The sequence below is a fragment of the Sorex araneus genome, chromosome 9, assembly GCF_027595985.1.
Source record: "Sorex araneus isolate mSorAra2 chromosome 9, mSorAra2.pri, whole genome shotgun sequence".
Lineage (NCBI taxonomy): Eukaryota > Metazoa > Chordata > Mammalia > Eulipotyphla > Soricidae > Sorex > Sorex araneus.
In genome coordinates, this window is record NC_073310.1 from 27182872 (window position 1) to 27209182 (window position 26311).

The 26311-nt window shown below is 36.2% G+C and overlaps 1 protein-coding gene across 1 annotated transcript in view; it reads left to right on the forward strand.

Moving 5' to 3' along the window:
* The window catches only part of ERO1B (endoplasmic reticulum oxidoreductase 1 beta), a 57380-nt gene extending 35046 nt beyond the window's left edge, over positions 1-22334 (forward strand). The window contains exons 7-16 of the mRNA XM_055147495.1: positions 4149-4269; positions 4834-4880; positions 7603-7614; positions 10074-10100; positions 11699-11791; positions 11895-12141; positions 13239-13308; positions 14662-14748; positions 15908-16041; positions 19362-22334. Of these exons, the coding sequence (XP_055003470.1) occupies positions 4149-4269; positions 4834-4880; positions 7603-7614; positions 10074-10100; positions 11699-11791; positions 11895-12141; positions 13239-13308; positions 14662-14748; positions 15908-16041; positions 19362-19422 (899 nt within the window). The 3' untranslated portion in view covers positions 19423-22334. The remainder of the gene's footprint in view (positions 1-4148; positions 4270-4833; positions 4881-7602; positions 7615-10073; positions 10101-11698; positions 11792-11894; positions 12142-13238; positions 13309-14661; positions 14749-15907; positions 16042-19361) is intronic.
* Positions 22335-26311: the final 3977 nt, after the last annotated feature.

Genomic DNA, 26311 nt, shown 5'->3' on the forward strand with positions numbered 1-26311 from the left:
CCATTCGATCTAGTGTGTGCTACTACTAGTTTATCAGTGTTGTAGAGTTTGAGATGTTGCTCTAGGAAGTCCAAAATTTTTAATGGGTGATACAGCTGGAGTTAAATTTTTAACTGGGTGGTGGCTCTGGGATGTGTGCATGACTGTTAGGGCTTCTGGAACTACAGGGAGATAGAGGGAGGGCACCCATTCCAGCTCTGTGGAAGCTTGGAGGTTTCAGTAACAGAGCTACTGAATCCACATATAGAGTTTTTCAGCAGATGAATTTCAGTATGAGGCTTGTTCGGAGCAGTGGGGTCTGCCCAGAAGCACAGAGGTGATTGTGGAGTACAGGAGCCATGTGTCTGTTTGGGTGGGCCCTGGGTGACCCAGCCCCCACCACCTGGATGACTAAACCTTGCGTGGGCATCCGGGAGACTCTTCTGGAACTTGTTGATTTCTTTCGAGGTTTATTTATGAGTCCCTGGATCATGACCAGTGAATGAGCTTACATGGCACTACAGGGGGTTCATGAGTGTGACCACTGGAACAGAAGTTCCAGAAGTACAAGGAGATTGTAGGGGGGTAATCCATGCCAACTTCGAGTGATCACTTTCCTTAATGAGAAATAATTGAAATCACTAAAATTTCTTTATCTCTAAGATAATGTTACTAAATTATTCAGTGTAGGTATGTCACTCATTTAACCTTCATTTACATTTTACCTTATTATATTTTTGGTGTTGGAAATAATTTACGGTTCAAGTGTGAATAATTAGAAAAATCACTAAATCTTTTGAAATCTTCAAGCCTTGAAAAGCATTGACATACTGCTTTTGAAAGATTTTGAATTGATCTGTACAGAAATTTGTGTTATTAATAGTCTAGTCTTTAATGGAATAAGTTACTACAATAGTATTAGGTAATAGTATTAGATAATAGTAATAGATAAATTGAGAAAAATGTTATTAACTGTGGTTTAAGAAAGTAGTTTCTTTTGTTTTTTATTAATCAAAAACTTAATTTAATAATTAAATTTTACTAAGCAAATGATACTTAGATCATTGATAGAAGCAATGTATTGTACCTATGTCAAGTACTAGGTTGGCACACTATTTCATGTGCTCTTTTGCTGTCATACTGGTAATATTTATAGAATGCTTGATACTTACGTTCTTCCAAACTTACCATTTTACATATCTGTTGACTAAGTTAAAATTTTTTCAACTGGGTTTATTTAACAAACTTTTAAGAGGAAAGACATTGATGAAACCAGAGAGTTGTTACAGGGGTGAAGATGCTTGCTTTGCATGCAGTTGATCCTAGTTCAATCCCTGACACCACATATGTTCCCCAGGCATGCCAAGAGTGATCCCTGAGCACACAGAAATAAGCCCTGAGTACTTAACCTTCCCTCAGCACCCTACCCCCCGACCCAGGCCTCCTGCCAAAAAGAAAACCACATATCTGGGATTGGGTATGCAACTCAGTGGTAGAGTATATGTATCACATGTGAAGCCCTAGATTTGATCCCAGAAAATTAAAATACATATGTTATATGAAATTAAAAACTTTAAATTTAAATTTAAAAAATTTAAACAAAAATGAAACACTTCATATAATTTTAATATGATGTATTAAATATTTATAAATAACAAATAAATTATATATAATTAAGTAAGTTATGTAAGTCATCAGTTGCAAGGTGATCCTTTGCTATGGTTAAATTGGTTTGCTCAATCAGTGGTTATCACTAAGTTATATTAACTACTTAATATCAGCTTCTATCATCTCACAGAAATAGATGAGATTTTTTTTAATAATTTACATAAAATCACCCTTTAAGAATTTAGGATTGTGTCATTTAAATGATGAGTAATTTGAATTTTATGTAATTGTTAAATATAAATGCTGCTGGTAAGTCACCATTATTCACTTGGTAGCCTCTTGTGCGTTCTAGTGATTTATACATATAATTTTTTTAAATAGTAGAGTAGTTGTAGAGTCAGTTTAGATACTTCAGATCTAAAATCATTAAATTTTGAGTTTTGATTTTGATTAAAATTTAGACGAAAAAATCCAAAGAATATATTCTGCAATTCATTGGAATATATCCATAATCCACAAGAAAAGAATATTTTGTTGTTTGCACTGTCTGTTTAGACGAGATCAGGTGCGTTCAGGGTGGTATGGCCATAGACTGCACTGTCCGTTTAAAAGGAATGTCAATCTCTGTAATTCAAACAGGTTTTTAAATAATTTAGTTGGTTTAGTTAATTGTTCTCCCTATACTTATATTTTATTGTCTTTATGCATGACTGGCTTCTTCCTTTGCTTCAGGTTTCTGCTCAAATATCATCTCATGCTGAGAACCTCAAAATATAAACTAACTGGCACACTCTATTTTGCATGTACTGCTGCCCTCATGTTTTCAGAGCACCAAAAACTCTCAGAATGTTTTAACATGTTGCTCGATGTACCTATTTGTTTCCATCTTCTCCAACTACATTATGAGAAATATTTGAGAGCAAGGGTCTTGTTCTTCGACTCATGCTGTATCTCTAGTTCCTGGGACAATGCCTGGTACAGACTCAATAAATATTTGCTGATTATAGCTAGTCCATTAATGATCTGAATTTTGTGATTACTTTCACTTCTCCATTAAGACATGATCACTAATAAATTAGAAATACTTAAAGCAGCAGTTTTTAGATCTGACTGTATCTCAAAACTACTAGGAAGTGTTATAAACTATAGATATTTGATCCAACTTATTCAAATAAATCATATGCTGTTTGTGATTTAACAGTTTAGTAAATATGGTGGTAGAATACTATAGACTCAATATTAAGTCCTTGGCTTAATATTTTAATACTTTCCTCCATAAGTAAAAAGATCTATACACTTAGTTTATGCTGCCATTATGTTCTGAGAGGCATTTGGGTTAGGATGTGGGAAGGAATATCTAGCTTCTAGAAATATTTTGTATCCTCCTCCTCATCATCATCATCCTGTTGATCGTCGATTTTCTCGAGCGATCTCAGTAACGTCTCCATTCATCCTAGCCCTGAGATTTTAGAAGCCTCTCTTTACTCCTCCTTCCCAACAGTGCTGCATTGGAGGCTTTTTCAGGATCAGGGGAATGAGACCCATCATTGTTACTGGTTTTGGCATATGAATACACCACGGGGAGCTTACCAGGCTCTCCCATGCGGGCAGGAAACTCTTGGTAGTTCTCCCTCTTGGAGAACTAGGCTATAAGATGTCTCCTTCCATGAGCTTGTTTTTATAGTCTCTGGATGTTAGCCGTTGATGGGATTACATGCTGCTGGGGGCAGTTTCTGGGTGTGACTGCCTAGCATAACACCAATATTAAGGAAATGAAAAGAAAATTCACTTGGAGGAAAAATGTGTACTTGAGGATAAAACATAAATTTATGTTGTTGAATCCTCAAAGTTGGATATTTCTATTCATGTTTTGAATTCATACGTAATGATTATTGTGTTCAAATAGAAAAGCTTTGGAGCAGCTTTGTAGAGGAAGAAAGAATTTTTTTTTTGAGGGAAAGAGCGAAGAGGATGGTAGACCCAATGAGAATTATTGGAATGATTGATACATACAAACACCTAGGACTTAATTGAAATAATATCATAGGTGACTCCAGATATAAATATATACTGCACCACCGGTATGTTTATATGAGACTCAATCTGTGTCTGCTTTCTACCATACGCACACGAACTTCTCACTCTAATGTCATGGGGTCTATACAGGACAAGGTTTGACAAATTTTACTAATGTAAATGAACATATAGTACATATTTTATTCTTTGGAGCCACATGATCTCTTTCACAATGATGGTGGCTATACTCAGGCTATGATGCTGTTAGGTCTTTTTAATCTAGAGTACTACAAAATTTACAAAATTATTGATGCTTCCAATAAAATGATAGATGTCATACTACTTGAGAGCATGAAACTATCCATAGAAAAGCAAGGAGTTGTTCTTTTTCCAAAGCCCAATTTGTTATAAATTCAGGTCAGGAACAGTCAGATATAAACTAACCACTACTGTTTGAGTTAGAGATTTTTTGAAAAGTGTAGCATTACATGTTGCATGTTAGATAAACCGTGAGTTGTGTTTTTTATGAGTTATTTCTTGTTCAGATGAGCGATCTCCAACTGCTCAGTACGTGGACCTGTTGCTGAACCCAGAGCGTTACACTGGCTATAAAGGGTCTTCTGCGTGGAGAGTGTGGAATAGCATCTATGAAGAAAACTGTTTCAAGTAATTATATGGGGTTGGGGAAGAGGGAACAGTGACTTAAAGGATGATGGGAGGAGGAGCATGCATGTGTGTTAGTTTCTGTTGTATAAAATTAGATTTTAAAAACCAAGCTGGGGGCTGGGGTACGGTTCAGATAGGAGAATACATGCCTGGTGTGTGCAAGGGTCTGATTCAGTTTCCTGCTACACATGTTCTGAGCACTTCCAGGTGTGGCCCTGAGCACTGTAGGGTCCAGCACCATACCATCAGGCCTGCTTTGCCAGATAAGCATCTCTGGGAATAGCACTAACCTCAGCTATTCTCATCCCCATTGAGTGTGGCCCCTGTACAAATATAAATAGGGGGTCTGAGCAATAGTACATCCAGTAGGGCACTTGCCTTGTATGTGTCAGACCTAAGTTTGATCCCAGGCACCCCATAAGGTCTTCCAGCCTGTCCGGAGCGATCTCTGAGCACAGAGCTGGGAGTAAGCCCAGAGCACACAGCCAGATGTGCCCCGCTTCAAAACCAAACATAGATGGTCAAGCCAATTTACATTTGAGGTTTTTTTATTTTCCTTTACAGGCCTCGGTCTGTTTATCGTCCTTTAAATCCTTTGGCACCCAGCCGAGGTATGTTTTTCATAATTTTCATACTTAATGGGAGTAACCATAAAATGGCTTTGTAAGTAAAATTGAGGAAAATTTAGTTTCATATTAATATAAACCTTAATCATTTCTATATTTTACTTAATTTGAATGATCAAAAATGTTAACATTCGGTTAAATTTCAATTTTTCTACATGTTTTATATAACTACTCTTATCCATTGAGGGCCTAATATGTGGTATGCCCTGCCTTAGGATAAATTATAATATGTGAGTAATCTGCATATACCAGAGATTTCTTGGTATGTCCATATCCTATCCCGAATAAGTCAGAATCTCTGGGATTGGGACCCAGAGTTTGGTATATTTTAAACTCGTCAAATGATTCCAACTTGTAGCCAAGTTTGAAAACTAGTGCTTGGACGGAGTGTTTTCTAGGAACCCTGGTGTGTATGTGCAAGTAGCCTAGGGTTGTGAATCTATCAGCTTGTGATTCTCTGGGTCCTGTGTGAAGTCCAAGAGACAACTTCAGGTGATACCCAGGGTGCTGATACTCAAACACACATGTAGTGTGTTTGAGTAGTAAAGATGTGGAGGTTTCAGAAGATTAGATTACCTGCAACACTGCTTTCACCTGTAGTGTCCAAGAGAAAGCCATTTGGCGCATGGAGTAATTAAGCACATTTATGTGGCTAATACAAAACTAAATGGTACATTTTATTTCATTTTAGTTTAGTTTTAAAAGTCCTAAAATAGTAACATTTTATCTCTAAGTAGGTTTTCATTTTTTTGGTAGGGTTACTTTTCATCACACAATATTTTTCTTACAATGCATGTATGTACCTTTTACTTTCTCTCCTGCCTCCCTTCCCCTCTGATGTTGTTTTTTTTTTTTTTCTGATGTTGTTTTGTGATGAGTGGAGACACATAACTTGGTTGCAGTGCTCAGTAGGAATCTTACTTACGGTGCTTGCTCACTTAATTTTGGATGCTTGCCAATATTGCGTACCTTTTGGCCCACACAGGTCACACTGTGGTGCTGGGGATGATCCCAAACAGTAATGCCACTGGGATCACATTCAGCATGTGGCAGAGCCGGCTAGCCAGTGTGCAAGCCCATGCCAGCAGGGCAGACGCTCTACTGAGATCTACCCCTCTCCCCTTTTACTGTTTAAAGTGTGACTAGTAGAAAAAAGTTACATATTTTCTGTGTTCTGACATTATTTCTATGGGAAGACTTTGCTTTGTAGATAGTTGGAAGTTATTCAGCATAAAATTAGCCATACTTGACAATTAACTTGCTTTCTCATTTTTTTTAGCAGAAAATTGATTTTAAGAAATACCCCAGAGTAGATTCACATCCTTGGATATTTCTGAATACCAGAGAGACTTAGAATGTTGAATGTACTTGCTCATTCTGTCACAATGTGGCCAGTATTTTTTGTAAATTTGTTCTGAAATGGTCAGGAGAAAGGGGTTATATCATGACAAAAGGGCATGACTTCTTATTACTTGTCTTTTTTTAATTTACTATTTTCTTCTCATAACTTTTTTGTTTTCAACCTTTTTTGGGGGGTGGGGTGCTCCCAAGCCATTCTGAGGAGGCTTTAGAGGCCCCCACCAGCAATTCTTAACCAAGAGGGCCAGTGGGTCAAGGAAGGGTCCAAGGGGAGCAGCAAGATAGCATAGCAGGTAGGGCATTTGCCTTGCACACTGCTGGCCCAGGTTTGATCCCTGACACCCCATATGGTCCCACGAGATCTTTAAGAGGATCCCGGAGTACAGATCCAGGAGTAAGCCCCAAGCACTGCCAGGTGTCTCCCCTTGACCTCCTCTCCCCCCAGACCCCCGCAAATAATGCAGAGGTCTAAAATGCAATGTTGCCCAATGATGTTAGGGATCATCCAGACCACTCTGGTGGTGCTGCCAGGACTCTACCTGATGATGCTTGGGGTACATTGTGAATTCGGGAATCAGACTCTGGTACATGCATTTCATGGCTCTAACGATGACACTATCTCCTGGGCCCTTAGCTATTTTATTACTCAGAATTTTTATAGAAATCAAGGAATGTAAAAATGATATAAAGTACAAGAGGCAAGATTCTCCTACTCCCATTCTGCCTCCATTTTTTTCTTCCATAGCACATAGTTTAAAGGGTATTCTTCAATACTTTTTGTAAGCACTTTTTAAGTGAAAAATACAGTTGTTCATTTAGTAGAACCATCAAGTCTAAGAAATCTTCAGTTCCATATTACAGTAGAGATTAATCTGCTGGAAATATGAAGTAAGGATAGTACTATGTAGAAAGAGGATAGAAAGATAAAAGAGGATTTGATTTCTTATTTGCAGGGGGATGAGGTTTGAGGATCAAACCCAGTATCTCGTAATGCTCTGTCACTGAAATATCTCTTTGACCAGGAACCATGAATTGAGAGAAAAATATTCCATCATGGAAAAATAACATTCAGAGAGGGTTGTGTGAACTAAAGGGACTGACTTTGTGTATTTAATTATTGGCCCCTAGTGGTCAATATGATTATTTTCAGTTGTTTTCTAAAGACAATTTGGAAATATCTTTGGAAATATCCTTAAGAAATATTATTTTCAGGATAACTGAATACTAAGGTTCATGGACTAGTTAATACTTTAAAACATGGTAAATTTCAACCTCATAAAAATTAATAGGTTTGGAATCTGAACTTTGCAAGACATTTTCTAAAACTATCTGTTGTTTTCTCTTTCAGGAGAAGATGATGGTAAGTGAAAACTCTTGTGTTTGTTTCTAGTGTGGAGAAATTGTTTTTAACAATAAAAATTAAGGTATTCTCTCAGGCTCTGGAAGATGGCTGAAGGCACTGACCTGACAATCTTAAGGCCACAGGTTCCAGCCCCGGGCTCTCTGAATGCTATGAGGCATTCATTATTGACAGCTCTGCTGTTTGGGGCTTCGGATGGGTACCCAGAAAATAGTTCTGTAGCTTAAAAAGCAGCTAGGCAAGCTCCAGGCCGTGGGGTTAAACCTTATTCTGCTGCTTGTGCTGGGATATTCCTGACAGCACCAAGGTTTGGAAACCCAGTGAGAACTTTTGCTCTCCCTAATCAAAAAAGGAAGTTTTTCTTCTGTCCCACTTGAAAATAGCTACCAATTAATGGTGACCCCCCAAATTATAAATATCTATTTTAATAATATAAAAGTATCCTGTGCTTGAAAATATATAAATGCTATTTTACCTAAGAGTTGAGTTTAGAAAGCAAAATTGCACTTCAGGTTTTCCGTTTTCTATAATTTATTTGCCTTTTGCCCTGAAAAACAGAAAGAAGTCAGAATAATTTGCCAGATAGTTTGTCTTCTACTTTTATTTCTATTTTAAAATTTATAGTTTATTTTCTATTATGATACCTATTCTAAGAAGCACTAATTTGTCAACAATTGGTTACTGCCAATCACTGAGTGAACATGGGTCAAAAGGTCCACACAACTAAAAGTTATTTCAAGTCGATGTTTTCTGTGTTCAAAGACACGTAAGAGAGAGACAGACATAGAAGGACTGCACTCATTTGTGAAGTATAAAATAAACATGAGACTGACACCCAAGGATGGTAGACACAAGGGCCAGCGTTAGAAGCCTGCCTTGTAAGTGGGGGTGAAGGCAGCTAGAATAGAGAAAGTATCATTAAGAAAATGATGGTTGGAAGGGTCAGTCAGGATGGGAGATGTGTGCTGAAAATATATAAAGGACCTAAAGTATGGCCTCTCGGTATCTTTGTTGCAAACCATAAAGCCCAAAAGTAGAGAGAAAGTATGTGGGAAATTCTCTGCCAGGGAGGCAGGGGGAGGGTGAGAAAGGGGGGTATACTGGGGAGATTGGTGATGGGGAATGTGCACTGGTGGAGGGATGGGTGTTTGAACATTGTATGATTATAACTCAAACATGAGAGCTTGTAACTATATCTCACAATGATTTAATAAAATAATTTTTTTTAATTTTTAAGAGGGCATATGATGGGCATTGTGTAGAATAGAAATAATTTTGAAACAATGCCTTCTTTTTAGGAACTATAGTAGTGTTAAGCATTATGAATAAAGATGAAGTACTAAGAAAAAGATGAAGTACTACATACAGAGTATAACTATACATAGTGCTATACAGTTCTTTAAAGACAAGACTAATCATATATCACTGGAATGTTCTGTTGGAATGTAAATGAAAGTTTAGTGGAAGAGGTGACATTTGAAATCAATTTTTAATGACAGGACAGATTTAGGCCTATAAGTTGGATGGTATGTGCTATTTGGAAGAAAAGGCATGGACCAAGAAATTGAGAAATAAAAATCAAGCATGACTCTAAGACTCTGTAAGCAGTAAGAAAAATAATTGTTTTCCTTTTGGGCCACACCTGGCATTGCTCAGTGCTTGTGACTCCTGGTGATGTTCAGGGTATCCTGTAGAGTGCCAGGGATTGAAGCCAGGTTGACCATGGACAAGGCAAGTGCCCTGCCTGCTATACTGTTGCTCTGGCACCACAGTATGAAGACTTTTAAGAGGAAAGATAACGCCCCTACTATATTTGTCCTCTAAACTCCTTGCTTAACTTTCTTCTGCTTTGATTTTCGAACAGTAGGGGTCTAGACATAGTTCTTTTAGCATTAATACATTAATAAGACAGGCTTCTTTCTGTTTAGACATTTTGGGGGAAATCATTATCTTAAAAATTAAAGGAGATTTAAGCTATCTCTTAAAATTTAGCTTTAAATAATTGAGGAAATATATCTAATTTTCCTGGTTCAGGAAAAATGAAAATAATTTGATTTTTGTATAATTAGTTTTTTTCCAAAAGTTTCAACAGTGCTATAGTTATGTGCTAAATATGCTATAGTTATATTTGCAAAAACAGATATAAGAGTTTTGAGCTTCTCTCTCCCCAAATTATGGTTGTTTTAGCCTCTAGTAAGATTTATATAACATTTTGATTAAAGATTTTTCTAAAGTAATTTCATTAATCAAAATATCACATTTATAAGACCATTCTCCTAAGGTTATTTTGGGGCTAAATTTTCTAGGATTATATGCATATATCTCATGTAAAAATGTTCATTTATAGAAACATTTCTTCATCTGTCATAAAAATATTTTTTAGACTTTATTTGTTCTAATTTATAGATGGCCACTTAAAATATCCTAACCGAATGCTGTGTATATGGCTTTTCTTTTAGGAGAATCATTCTACACCTGGCTAGAAGGTAAATTTAAATGTGTTTTAAATTTATTGGATGTTTATAAAAATGTATTTATTTAACATGTCTTTCTAAGTTCCAGGATTCATTACCAAGATAATTAATTTTGGCAGTTTGAAAGAAAATAACATTTTTTAGGTAATTACATATTGAGATACAATTATTTGAATATTATTTTGGAAAGGAAAAATATAATAAAATTTTAATATAATAAATTGAGAAAGGGTACATTTAAGTTTAGTTGTTTTTAATTCAGGTGCATATAAACATGCATCTAAACATTATTACTATATTCTAAACTTTCCTAAAAGAATAAAGTAATATCAATTCAATATGTTTGATATTTTTCACTGATATATTCTAATGCTGAACTTTTTATTTTATTTTTAATTTTAAAAAACTTTTTAAAATTAATCACTGTGAGGTACAGTTACAGACTTACAAACTTTCGTGCTTACATAATGTTGAAAATTTTAAATGCTAAATGCAGAAATGTAAGACCTTAACAACTTTGGTTAATAACTGGATATATGATACACTTTTAAAATTTTACCAAATTGCCATTAATTAACAACACCAAAAGTTAAGATAAGACAAAAGATAAGCGAATTAGGTGAAAGAAAACTGATATTTTGTAATCACAACTTCCTTGTAATTCTACAAAGTTACTATATAATTAATTTCTCTTTATGTCTATTGGTTGTCATACAAACATGATTTCTCTTTGTTTTCAGTTAACTGTATGCTTTTATATATAATATATGCACATGCAGTACATATAGTTACATACTTTGACAATATAAGTTTCAAGATGATGAAATATAATCAGATATAACCTCCTTACTGTATATTGAATCCCCATAACTTTCTTATTTTTATAATGTAAATTTGTTCCTTTTGGTTCCTTTCACATATTTTACAGCCCTTGCACTCCCCATTTTTGGCAGTTACATACCTGTTACCTGTACTTATGAGCTCCATTTTTGTTTTGTTTATTTAAAGAGTTTGAATATAAGTAAGATCACCTGATGTTTAGTTTTGTCTGTCAGACTTAATTTCACATAGTGTGAGAGCTCTCAGGGTTTATCCTGAGATAAACTTATCCTGTCATAAGTGGCAGGATCTCTTTTTTTATGGCTAAATAATATTCCTCTGTTACATTTTCTTTACACATTTGTATATCAGTTTATGCACAGGTTACTTCAATATCTTGGCTGTTATAAATGAATGCTGCAATTGACGGGCAATCTGCAACTTTTCGTGTTTAGTGTTTTCAGTTCTCTCACATAAATACCCAGATGTGAAATTGCTATCATGTTCTGTTTCTCTTTTTAATTTTTGAGGGACCGTTACACTGTTTTTCTGTAATGGCTACACCAACTCACAGCCCCACAGTATTCATGAGAGTTCCTTTTCTACGTACTTAAAACACTAGTTATCTTGTCTGTTGATCATTGCCATTCCAGCAGTATTTGGAAATACCTCACTGGGATTTTGATTTATGCTTCTCTGATGATTGGTGTTGAGCATCTTTTATAAATTATGATTCAGTATGTCTGTTACATAAATGGATGTGATTTCTTTTTGAATATTTTTCTGAATAGGTTTATGTCTGGAGAAAAGAGTCTTCTATAAACTTATATCAGGACTTCATGCTAGTATCAACTTACATCTTTGTGCAAATTATCTTTTGGAAGGTAATAAGATTTTTAAAAGAGATTTTTGTCTTGCAATCATTATAAAAATCAGTGAACTTAAGGAAAATTTATATATTAAAATATGTAATGTATTTCTCTTTAGAAACCTGGGGTAAACCTAGGTGGGGACCTAATCTCAAAGAATTTAAACGCCGCTTTGATCCTGTGGAAACCAAGGGAGAAGGCCCAAGAAGACTGAAGAATCTCTACTTTCTATATTTAATTGAACTTCGAGCTTTATCAAAGGTGGCTCCATATTTTGAGCGTTCAATTGTCGATCTTTATACTGGAAATGTAGAAGATGATGCTGACACAAAAACCCTTCTACTAAATATCTTTCAAGATACAAAGTAAGAATTGATTATTAGTGATCTATTCAGTATTTGAATGTTCTACTCTTTATTTGAACAAGATGTAGTGCTAAATGCAACAGTCCTTGGAGATACAGTTAAAACTGACTTAATTTCACTTAAAGAATTTGGAGTGCAGAGATGCATGTTTTGCACGTAGGGATTCAGCTCCCCAAGTATCACCGAGAATGACCCCTGAATACTGCCAGATATGGCCCCCAAATGAAACAAAAACCAGGAAAGGGAATTTTGGAACTGAAAAAGCAAGAGCTAGTATAACAGAAGTATTTAAAGTTTTTCTAAAAATGTTGGCTAAAAATTAAGTTTTGTTGTAGAAACCTTCACCTAAGAATATGTTTTATTTTAAGTTATAATTTTAAATTTTATGTCATGGCAAAATTTGGTGCTATTTTAATGTTCTTTTCCTACTGACTTTTGTATTGCTCTAGTGGTTGTCTAAATTCAGATGGTATTGTTAAGTGTTCTAGCATTGAGATTAATACCTTTTCTTCTAGACTATAATCTTTTAAAAAATACTCATCTAAATTAAACAAATTTACTGCTTGTTAAAATAGGCATGGAGTATAAAAATGAATTAAGAAATGTTTAAGTAAATTATACATTAAGTTTTACAGTGTGTTAAAATATTTAGTTATATATTGCTCACATTAAAGTTTTTTATTTTTGCTTTTTGGGTCACACCCAGTGATGCACAAGGGTTACTTCTGGCTCATGCACTCAGGAATTACTCCTGGCAGTGCTTGGGGGACCATATGGGATTCTGGGAATCGAACCCAGGTCGGCCGTGTGCAAGGCAAACACCCTACCCGCTATGCTATCACTCCAGCCCCCACATTAAAGTTTTATATTTTTTATCATTCAATTTCTATGAAATATTAGTATAAATCAAAGATATTCAGATCTTGCTTTAGTTTTTTATTGAACAGATTATATGAACTATTTATTACCTTTTTACATTGCTAAGCCTTACACATTGAATAAATAGTGAATTAACAGATAAAAGTTTTACAAAAACTCTATAAAGTAAACTTGAGTATTTTGTTTGTAACTTACTATAAACATTGTTATTTCATCAGGTCCTTTCCCATGCACTTTGATGAGAAATCCATGTTTGCAGGTGACAAAAAGGGGGCCAAATCATTAAAGGTAAAATGTTTTTGATTGGAGAAGAGGGTGGGATAAGTTCAGTAGTTATACTTTAATTCTACTCATACTTCTCAGTTCCATTCTAAGTTTCTACTTTGACCAATTAATCACAATCTTTCTGATTTAGACCATTTATGATATGTGAATACCAAATAGAAAATCAAATACCAGAAACATAAAAGATCATGTATTCTTTACTTTTTTTGAGGTGGCTCCCAAGATTTGGGGGACCCATGTGTGCTGAGGATTAAACTCAGGGGCTCTGCATGATTTGCATGTGCTCCAGCTCTTTGCATCATCTCTTCAAGCCCCAATATCATTTATTTATTAATTTATTTCCCCCCATAGTATACATTTTGGCACATTGCATGAAGTTATGAAAATTTCACAATGAAAATTTTATTGAATAGTGTGCAGATTTAATTTTGTTCATTTTCTTTCTTTCTTTTTTTTAATAAGAATTTTATTTTATTGAATCACCATGTGGAAAATTACAATGCTTTCAGGCTTAAGTCTTAGTCATACAATGCTGAAACAACCATCCCTTCACCAGTGCCCATATCCCACCACCAAAAAAAACCACAGCACACCTCCCATCCCGCCCACCCCCACACCCCCTCCCCGCCTTGTAACTGATAAATTTCACTTTACTTTCTATTTACTTTGGTTACATTCAATATTTCAACACAAACCTCACCATTATTGTTAGGAGTACCCCACTAGAGTCAGACCTGTTGTGAAGAGAAATGAGGTTGGATTTCTGTACTTTAACAACTAAGTCCAGGGAGATTTCTTCCGGATATTGGATCATTGCAAGCATGTAAACCCCATCTGTGGTCGTCATAATATGGTGGTCCCCACGCCCTTCATCCCCAGAAAGGGAGAGGCAAGAGAGAGAAATACCTTTCCCCTCCTGGGCCGGCATGGGGTCGAGGCTTAGTTCTCAGGCTGGAGACATTCTGCAAGGAGCTTCCCATGTCGAAAGTGGTTTAGCTGGGTCTGGATTCATGCTCGTGCAGCTGCAGAGAGGCCGCACACGCGTGCAGCCCCCGGGATCACATCTCGGCAGCGGCAGGAGCTGTTCATTTTCTTTAATATTACTCGTTTTTTGTCATGTTGCGCTCTTACAAGTTCAACTATTTTCTTCAATTGAAAATTCCAACTCATCATTAATACACATTAATTTAGTTGTGGTGAGGTGAGGTACAGATGTACGCCAAGATCATAAGTGGCCACACCATGTTAAACTTATTACCTTAGATAAAATAAATTTAAAAATTAAACACTTAATTCAGACAAATGCAGTTTGATAAGTAAAGTCTAATTGTAATGAGACCGTTTTCTGCATTCCAGGAGGAATTCCGGTTACATTTCAAGAATATCTCTCGTATAATGGACTGTGTTGGATGTGACAAATGCAGGTTATGGGGGAAATTACAGGTTTGTTTGATATTGCCTGTTTTGAAACTAATGTTACAATTGTTTTTCACCAAGGAATTTTTATGAAATTATCCGCATTATTAACTGAATTTGTTTATAAAGACATTATGTTTTATTGATGAAAAGATTAATACTAAGCTGTCATATGTGTATTATAATGATGTTATTAATATTCTGCATAAGTGATTTTTGTTTTTGCATTTATTTCCATTAGCACAATCTTGATTTTATTTCTGATGTTGTTTATATACATATTATATTAGTAATTTACATATAGTAACAAATGTTTAAAGAATTCATTGTCAAATTATGGGCACAGAGTTGGTTTTAGTTTTCAGAGTCATGAAGTAAGAATGTTCTGCCAAATGGGTCCATTACTGGGGCTGGAGCTATAGTACACCTGGTAGGGCATTTGCTTTGCATGCAGCCGACCTGGGTTCAAATCCCAACATTTCATATGGTTCCCCCAAGCACTGCCAGGAGTAATCCCTGAATGTAAAGCCAGGAGTAACCCCTGTGCATCCCCAGATGTGACCCAAAAAGCAAAAAAAACAAAACAAAAAAACAGGTCCATTACTCTATATGGTAATATATTATAGATTAATATAGTATAAAATTCAGGTTGTTTAATCACTGTTCAGTGTGTTAGGTTATTTCTTCATCTGTTATAAGGATGATAACAACTAATAACAAGTTAAGAGATTTTAATGGAATACAGTAAAATCAGACTTTTCTTTCTTGTTCTAATAATTAGTAAATTATGAAGTTTATTGAAGGGCTGAGAAGATAGTAGAGGGAATGCACCCACCCTGTTGAGTCTCACCCCGTCCCTCTCAGCATCACTGGCTCAGAGCTCCCTCAAAGCTCCCAGTACAGCTGGTTGTGACCTGGTGGCACCAAAGCACCATTGGAGTAGCCCTAAGCAGTGCTGTATCCTCAGGTTCCAGCACTGAACAGCCGGTCTGGCTGGCTGAGTATTTCCAGGAGTCAGAAGTAGCCACTGGGCCCCTTGAAAACAGCTTTGGGCCAGGGGATTGGGGTAGGGGGAGTTTAGATGATACGGATTTTCCTGATTTTCATCACAATGATTGTATATTGTTAAGCCTTTATAGTCGTTACTATAGAAATTTAATTGTACGTTTGTTGCTGCTTTCCTTAGACTCAAGGTTTAGGAACTGCCCTGAAGATACTGTTTTCTGAAAAAGAAATACAGAAGCTTCCAGAACACAGCCCATCTAAAGGCTTCCAACTCACTCGGCAGGAAATAGTTGCTCTTTTAAATGCTTTTGGAAGGTAAGAACTGTTTACTGAGTGAAAACTTTTGGCTAATTTACTGGTTTCAGCAAATTACAAATACAATTTTTTCTACTAAGGTAGCTTGTTCTATTCTGTTTTACTGACAGAGACATTACATCTCTGTAGTCATATGACTTAGAGTGATCATATAAGGAGAAGTCCATTTCTCTATAGGTTATAGGAAAGATTATTTCAGATCACTGGTGGTTTTGAGTTTGTCTTCTCAATTTTGTAGGGACAATATTCTCCCGATACTCTTTTTGCTTATTTACAGTATATCCAAGCACAATCGCAAGATTGAGGAATGCTTGGCTAAGAAGGTGATGAAAATAAAAATGATATTGAAAATTTTCAGCTGTTTTTTCTTTAAGCAGAGGAGTCATTATTTCCTCTGGTTCATTCTAATCCTATCTTTTTTTCCATATTGGGATATATATGACAGGGCTTATTCCTAGCTTTATGTTCAGGGATCACTCCAGGCACTGTTGGGAAACCATCTGCAGTGCAGGGATCAAACTGGAGTATTTCCATATTGGGATACAGCACTGTATCACTGTCCTCCCATTGTTCATTGATTTGCTTGAGTGGGCACCAGTAACATCTCCATTGTGAGTCTTCTTACTGTTTTTGGCATATTGAATACACCACAGGTAGCTTGCCAGGCTCTGCCGTGCGGGCAGGATATTCTCAGTAGATTGCCGGGCTCTCCGAGAGGGACAGAGAAATTGAACCTAGGTTGGCCATATGCAAGGCAAATGCCTTACCCGCTGTGCTGTTGCTCCAGTCCATTGGGATATATAGTTGCTTTTTTTTTTATACCACAAATGGTTTATAAAATAATTTGAATTTGGGGCCGGAGCGATAGCGCAGCGGGTAGGGCATTTGCCTTGCACGCGGCCAACCCAGGTTCAATCCCCGGCATCCCATATGGTCCCCCAAGCACTGCCAGGAGTAATTCCTGAGTGCAGAGCCAGGAGTAACCCCTGTGCATCACTGGGTGTGACCCAAAAAGCAAAAAACAAAAAGAATTTGAATTTGCCTAAGAGATCATGTAATAACATCTAACTAGTGAATAGGGAGGAGAAAACAAAATAAAAGGAAATAGTACTGTGTTGTTCTAGGAAGAAATTAAAGGCAAGGATAAGTCTGTTAAAAAGGGATCTGGATCAGAGAGATAGTATAGGGGTTAGGCGGTAGCCTTGCATGCTGCTGACTCTAGTTTAATTCCAGCACTGCATGTGGTTCCCCAACACTGCCTGGAGTGATCCCTGAACACTAAGCTAGGAATAAGCCCTGTCATCCAAACTACACCCCTGCCTATGAAACTGAAAATAGGAACCCTACTAAGAGATTATTTCTTCTGTTTTCTTGACATGCATTGTTATGTTTAGAAGAAGTAGTTGATTTTGACTTATGTAGCACTGATGTCCCGTTGTTCATTGATTTGCTCAGGCGGGCACCAGTAACCTCTCCATTGTGAGACTTGTTCTTACTGTTTTTGGCATATTGAATATGCCACAGGTAGCTTGCCAGGCTCTGCCGTGTGGGCGGGATACTCTCAGTAGCTTGCCAGGCTCTCTGAGAGGGACATAGGAATCGAACCTGGGTTGGCCTCGTGCAGGGCAAACGCTGTGCTATAGCTACTGGGACCAAAAACACAAACTATGATCTCTCTCATATGTGGAATATAAAGAAACAAATAGTAAGGTAACAATAATAACAGCTGAAATGATTTTTAAAGCTCTTTAAGATAATTCATCTCAGGCCAGGGAGCTAGGGGTACATCGCACACCTGGCGCATCCATGGCCCCCAGGTACAGTTACTGATACTCCTGTCCCCTCTGCCAGGATAGCTTTGGGGCCCTCAAGCATTGTAGGCCCCAAAATAAATAATAAAAATAAATTTATCTTAGGATTATAATAGAGAACATAGAAGATATGTTTTGAAAAACGTATTAATATGAAATATATCTCTCCACTTCATTTCATAATTGTTCTTTTTTTTTTGCTTTTTGGGTCACACCCAGCAATGCACAGGGGTCACTCCTGGCTCATGCACTCAGGAATCACCCCTGGCAGTGCTCAGGGGACCATATGGGATGCTGGGATTTGAACCCGGGTTGGCCGCGTGCAAGGCAAATGCCCTACCCGCTGTGCTATCACTCCAGCCCCTCATAATTGTTCTTTATCGTGCTGGACAGTTTCTGCTCCCTTGGTAAGAGGAAGCAGAGAGAGCTCCCTGTTGTTAATTTGTATAATAACCTTTGACTTCTTGGATTCTCATGATTTTGCTTTTAATACAGAAGTTGCATGCATTATTCATTCTGAACATTTGTGCCAGAGTTCCCAAATTCATTTAGCCTACCACCCTGTTTTTAGAAAAAATAACAGCAGAACCCCACTCAGTGATCCTTGGAAATATACCTTCCGTAAGCAAACCATCAAAAGTCCCTAGCTGCACCCCAGGCTATTCCCATCATCCCTGGATTGTCCCAGGGGCAGGCACACCCACTTTGGGAAACACTCATCTATGCCGTTTATGAAGCTCTTTTCTCTAGGTATGGTCTGAGTCTCTTTCTGTATCTTCATATTGTTTCTGTCTGTTTTTCAACATTTTTAAATAAGTACTTTGAGGTATAGCACATGGCCCTATACATTTACTTAAATTATCGTATTCTCTTTTTTTTCTAACAAAAACATTTGAATCATTTAATATTTTGAGGATTGGAATAAGAATTCATTTTCTGGGGTTGGAGGGAGAGCGCAGTGGGCTGAGCGCATGCTTTGCATGCAGCAGGCCTGCGTTGTGGCTCCAGCACTACATAGGATGCCTGGAGCCACTACCAGGAGAACCCAGAGCACCAAGGCAGGAGTAACCCCTGAACACTGCCAGATGTGGCCCCAAAAGCAAAACAAACAAAGTGTAATTAATATTCTACTATTTCCACAACTTTTGAGAGTTTAAAGAAAATATTCCGAAACCATAGAGAGCAGTTTTTTTGTTTATGTTTTTGATTTGAAATTCTTTATTGCTTTGAATTTATCATATCCCTGTTCCTGTCATTAATGTAGAAGCTCTTAAGTGACTGGCTTCCTTTTCCCCATCTAAATCCAGACTAGAGAATCTTAGTGCCGTGTTGGTCTTTAATAAGTAATTACATCACGTCTATGTAAAGTTAATGGAAATTTTAACATTAAGAATGCTATCTACTTTCATTTTGAATTCTGCTTTCACATTAAAGCCCATAAACCTATCAATAATTTGAAATCATACATATCACATTAGATATACTAATTGCTTTTTTTTTCTTCCATAGGCTTTCTACAAGTATAAGAGAATTACAGAATTTTAAAGTCTTATTACAACACAGTAGGTAATAAAAGCTTTAGTAGGTCTAGGTAGAGACGTAACCTGACTCTGTGAAGCCTTTTAGTCTTGGACATTCAAAGGAGACTAATCTTCAAGGACTTCAAGAATCCAGTCAAAAAGAAAATTCAAATGTTCACTTGAATATTTATGGTTTTTAGTAGATTATAAATTAGAGCTATTTATAATTGAAGTATATACTTTTAAAACCTCTAAGTTATATTAATTGTGTTTAATTTCATGTTTCCATTTGTTGAGTACTCTGCTGTTGTATCTGTTTAGAATCAGTTTTGCTCTCATCCTTTTATCTGCTATTTCCAGTGTCAAACTTAAATGCCTGTGCATCTCCATCTTCTAACACTCTTTATTGTCTGACTAGAAAGGGAGGGCTAAGGCACAAATGTTGCTTAAGGTGTTATCAATGATAAAAATTTATCAGTTTATTTTCAGCCTACTATAAGTTATGTTTGTGTCATCTTTTGTAATACAAAACTATCGGTATGGTCATTGGCCCTTTCAGTGTGTAGTTAGACAAGTTATGTAAGAATCCCCGGGCTTCCGTTTCATTGATTTCAGGTTTTGAATTGCTGCTGCTATGTTATTGTTACTTTGTTTTGGTGTATAGGACCTAGGGCCTAATTTGTTAACAGTAAATAAGTACTGTGCCCTAAGATACCCCGCCAGATTTCATGTGTGGGTGGTATGCTATCAAGATTATTTACTTAGAACCTGTATGTCAATCTTTGATCTTATGTTTCTTTTTATTTTATATATTCTGTCCCTATTTCAATTCTAGAAATTTCCATTTAAGAAAGCAAAGATGGCATAAATACTTTGTTTCTATCTTGAGAACATATGGATGGTTCTTATGTGGATTTATAATGCCAGTTAAAATCGTTATATACACCAAGATTACCATTTTGAAGTGTTCTTAAAGAATTTTATGTTAGAATACAATCTATGCAATCCTCTCAACTTGATTTTCTTCTATAATTTATGCTTCCTTAGAGAGTATGTCTTCTTTAAGCTTACTGTTTCCTAACCTTTTCATTCTAGTTCATTGTAGATAATCTAGTTCATGTAGAATTTCATGTGACATGTATCAACAGATAGCTCATAACTCCTAGACTGTTCTTTTCTAAACCTGGATTTACATGTACTTGATATTTAAAATATTCTTATAAAGATGTTCATAGATACAGTGTGATTAATTTAGAAGAATGTGTCTGTGTATAAGTGATGCGGGTACTAAATAGTTTTTCCTTAGACTCTTCAGTCTTTTATAAATAAGTGCTCTTAAACCCCCGTCTCATCCCTGCCAAAGTTTGAAATGTACTCATTAATGACTTAGTGGTGTATTTTAAGCTTCATTTAGCTAGTTCACCCCTCTTTTTAAAAAATTTAGTCACCTTATGGAGGATGTGATTGGAGAAGGTAATAAGATATCACTATTTTCTTACCTTATTTCTAAACTTTATAGACCCAGGGACTTCTTATTGTTACTAATTGTTAGGTGTCTTTTGTTTGGTTGAATGGAAAAGGCTGGTTAAAGTTTAGCCTTCTCCACTTTTCATTTTTAGAGATGCAAAGATTATATGTAAGGAAGGTGGACCCTTACTAGAAAATTGTCCAATAAGTGAATAACCTTCCTAGTAAGTTAATATGATTTATTCTTGGTGTTAAAAGTTTAAGAAAATGTGAAAGTTTTGCACTTTGTTATTATTCTAAGTTTAAAAATCTTAGACTTATTCTGTTTTACAGATAAAGGCTTTTAGATTAGAGAAAATCCTTGGTCATTTCTGTTGATTGCTCTACTGTGATTTATTTAAAACATATATATATGGTATATGTGTGTGTGTGTGTGTGTGTGTGTGTGTGTTCTGGAAAATTAAAAGGGTCTATTGTAAAGTTCAGGATTTAAACTTTTCTACCAAGAAAATAAGTAAATGAAGTATTCTTAAGCTAAAATTTGACTTAATTTTATCATAAGTTGTGAAGGGTAGCCTACATTTTCATGTATGTGTGTATATCTTAAATGACTGTATAAACTGTAGGAATGTTGTTTTTGAGCCTGGTGATATTTTATAATCTTTGTGATATAAACTATTTTTCCAGTTCACATACCTTTTGTTGTAAAATGATTTCAGAGGGTAATGATTACATTGTGAAAATACTTGGCTGGTAATATGTCTTGGCATTTTGTTTTTATCTCATCACCTAATTTAAAAATCCAGCACTTGATAATATAACTGACAGAAATGATTGTACCAGCTGATGAAATAATGAAAGTGAAGAAAAGGAAAATATTCTGTCAAGAGCATGATTTATTTTTCCTTAAGTGGCATCTATGTAATTTAAGAATATTCTTATATTAAAATTGGTCAAATGTACATGTTTCTTCTATATTGGTTCCTAGGTTATGAGGAGGGTGAAAAATTTCAAAATTTCTGAAATGTACTAATCAAATGTTTTTTTTGACATCTTTAAGTTGTGAATTATTCAATACTTTGTAATGAGTGTGACAATTATGTATATGAAGTACTGTGCCATATCTTCCAACTTTACCTAGGTGCCATTGTAAATAAGAACAGCTATTTTGATCTTCATCAGCACTGCCTTCAGCTGGAAATTTGGAAACAGTTCACAGTAAACCTCTCAGCAGTTTACAAACTGAAGTACCTGCAGAAACCATAGCTACTCACCAAAATACACAGACTGAGCGCATCGTAATCACCAAAATACATAGACTGACTGCAGCATCCCATGGAAATAATTTGGTAAAACAAAACAGACAGACACAAACATCTGTGTACTCTAAACATCTACAGGTGCATCTCTGATATTGAACAGATGTCCAAATAATTTGCTATTGTACCCACCAGATTTGAGAAATTGAATTAAAGTTAATGTTTCTGCAAGCTCACTCTCTTCCTTGTAAATGCTTCCCCCTTTTAAATGCTTCCTTTTTAAGATTTGATTATAATTTTTGGAGAAGGGAGAAAATAATTAAGCATTATAAATGCAATTCTTGGTAGCCATCATAGTAAAGGATATGGATACATTATTTCATTTTCATGACAGAACTCAAAGTTACAATTACCTGTTTCATAAATAATAAAACTGAGGATAACAAAGACTAAGTAACTTATCCACAGTTGCAAATTCTAGATTGTAGGGCTAAAATTGGAAATCAGATATCCTGATACCAGAGTTTTTGCTTCAAACATGTTACACTTATTTTAGAAGTTGACCTCTTATTATTCAAAGAAAATGAGTTCCATCCTTTGATTTGTGTTGACTCTGAAGGTTTTTATTAAATATACTTAGTAAATAGCACATTCACATAATTAAAAACCCATAAATGTAACTATCCAGTAGCATATCCAGATTCCTTCTGTCCTTGGCCCAAGTCATTGGGGTCACCCCACTCCCTCACATAAATAACTAGTTCTTGGTTTTGTGTTCTCATCCATACTTTACGCATATCCAAATGGTTTCATTTTTTATTTTTGCCAAAAGTGTCAGCATATACTATTTGTATATATATGATATATGTATATGGGGGTGTGTGTGTATTTGTTTGTATAGTTCAGCAGCCATACTTGGGATGCTAAGAGATTACTCCTGGCTCTGTGCTGAGTGATCATCTTTGTTGGTAGTCAGAGAATCATTTGTCTTTATTCCTGTACCATTATCACATTATTTTCATTACTTAAAGGATCTACATTTTATTTTCTGGTGTGTTGAGCCCCACCCACCTTTGCTCCCTCAATCCAACCTTATTCCATATGATTTTTGAAATGTCCTTTAACATAGGATCATACTAAAACTTCCTAACTCAAGCGTTTGTCCCATGGGTTGCACTTTAACCACTTATCACTATTCTGTGAACTGGGGTGGGGAGGGATATGGGGAGGCACACCCAGCAGTGCTCAATGGCTATTCCAGGGACCTTATGCATTGCTGAAAATTGAAGTGTGATTGGGCCATGCAATTACCCTTAACCCTTAACCCTTATACTAGCTCTAGCCCCTCACTATTAACATTACATCCTGCTTACCTGATAATATATATTTTTAAAAAAACAGAGCTGTATTAATTTAAGTACTCTATTTGCCCATGACCAGACAAATGACGGCCAAGAAGAAAGGTGTGTGGGGCTACATAGAATTTCAGCTCATTGCTTCTGTTTTAACACTCAGCTCCTAAGAATAATTGGAGAATCATCTTGATATAAAATCATTTTTTAATTTCTGAATCTATTATGAATTACTTATCCAAAAGTGGGTATCTGTCAGAGATTCATAAGATATCAGGACCCTTAAATGGGTATTACACTTAAATCATTACACAGAAGATAGCAGTGCAAGTGAAACTACCTCTAAAAGTATCCTCCAAATGAACAGACTATAACTGTTTATTCACTATTATAGGAGTTGAACAAAACATTTCCCTGTCATTATAGAACATGGATTCTGTACCCTAACTGGGTTTGCGTTTATCATGGGAATACACCCAGAGAATATCCATTTGCCAACACCATCAGACTGTCAGATTTAAAACATCCCAAACTAATGCTTTGTTTTTATAAAAACAAAGTGAATATTAACCACTGAATATTCTGATATTAATAATTTCCATGTGAATTTCCTTGATGGAATATACTTCCCAGTGAGTATTCTGCTTCCTTTGACAGGTTTTAAGTTTATAAACTGATTCAGAAGAGGTGAACTCTGATGACATTTAGTAACAAATTGAACAAAGTGAAAGCCTTCTGTTTATCTGAGTAATGCCCTTTAAATACTTCAGTTAATGCCTTCAAGGAAAGCCATAACTTAGTCTTGAAAAGACACTATAGGCTTCATGGGATGGAAAACTGAGGTAGTTATGTCTAAGCTAAAGTTCAGAGGCATAAGGTATCAATATTCTGAATGATAGGGAAGCCAGGTCTGAAGGCTAAAGGATAAAGGACATTGGCCAGTATAATCAATTTTGGGAAGTGACTGGGGATAGAGCATAGGTCCTAGCCACAGGTCAAGACATAGGGGTAAGGAATTCAGCTTTGGGGGAGGCCTAGAATGCAAATGGAGTCCCTGAGTGCAAATACACTGGTATTTGAATCTGCAGATTCTAAACCCCAGCAGGGGACTTGGAAGCCAAGTCAGTCTTACAGTGAGTGACCCCATCAGTGTGGCCACATCCTAAGAATCAGGACAAATCAGGTTGGGAGTACAGAAACATCAGTGGCTGCCGTAAAAGTCTTCTGACCCTTGGATGCAAAGGCTTTCCAATCCCTGCTAAGATCCAAGAATAGAACCACAGATACATGGTAAGTACCAGTTTGTCTAGGTTAGAAGAGGCACTTGAGAGATGTTGAGGACATTCCCTTCACTTCATTTCTCCTCTGAAATGTTTCTTCTCTTTAGTTTATCTTCAGTCTGATGGCAATTCCCCTGGTTTAGCCTGATCCTTTCCAATTCTCTTCCATCTAGACTCTGTAGTTTAAACTGGGGGTTGCAACCCCATATGGAGTCATATAAATGAGATGGTAGTTGTGAAAAAAATTAGGAGTAATGAGTGGTTTCTAAACACACAGCAAACAAAACTAATTCGGAAACAATCATGCAAGAATTTGAGGTGTTTATTGCAGCACTAGCCCCTTGTTGTTGTTCTTGGGTGAACAGGATTGCAGGTGGGAAAAAAAGTAAGTAGCCCTGATCTTGACCATGAGAGGTCCTAAGAACCATCAAAACAGACCATACTAATACATCTCTTTAAAAAGGATTTTTTTAAATAGAAATGCACTTTATAAGCATGTCTCTGATTAGACCTAGTCTATCTTATTAAGATGAGCAAAATGTTACAAGTTTTGTCCTAGTTGGAAACCTTGAAAGTTTCAAATACTTAGACCCATTTGGTCATAAATTCACCATATAAAAAACTTATTCTAGGGGCCAGAGAGATAGTACAGGGTTCCAGGTTCTTGCCTTACATATGGCCAACCCTGGTTTGATTGCTGGCACTGCACAGTGATCTTCTAAGCATTGCCAGGAGTCACCCATGGTCACAGAGCCAAGAGTATACCCTGAGCATCACTGAGTGTGACCTAATCCACCCCACAGCCATCCCCACAAAAGAAACTTATTCTACTAATAGCCACTCTGTAAATATAAAAGAGCCTTTCTTATGAAGCATTTCTCATTCTGTAATTTTCCCAATGCCTATACTTAATAGGAATTAATGTTCAAAGCCAACAAAAATAGTTCTCTAGGATTTTAGTGAAAGGAAATGTGGAATGCACTAGCAAGGGTACCTGATCTAAGCAGCAAAACATAACCAGCAGTTACTACAATGTGCTCCATGCATTCAAGAAAGAATTTTCTTAACTGTAACCATCTGTGTAGTTGCTCCCTTATCCATGGTTTTTATTTTGAGCAACCATAACCTAAAAGTATTAAATGCAAAATTCCACAATTTAAGAACTAGCAGTTCTTAAATTGTGTATCATTCTAAATAGTGTGATGACACACCTAGATGTGAATCATTTGTCCAACATATCCACGTTGTCTCTAAGCTTTTCAGATCAGTAGAGTATCACTCTTCCGGTCTTCAAATAACCCTTAATAATGGCTACCCAGATGCAAGCTGGTGATGCTGGTAATTCAGATATGCTAAAGAGTGCATCCTTTAAGTGAAAGATGAAAGTTCTTGACTTAAGCAAAGAACAAAATTGTATGCTTATGTTGTAAGAATAAATCTGTGAAATTGCGATGGAAAAATAAATTGGCACTAGTTTTGCTGTTTAACATCTCAAGAGGCAAGTTACAGGCATCGTGCTTTGTTAAAGTGGAAAGTCATTTCATTTGTGGACGACAGAAATAAAATGTTCTGATTGACAGC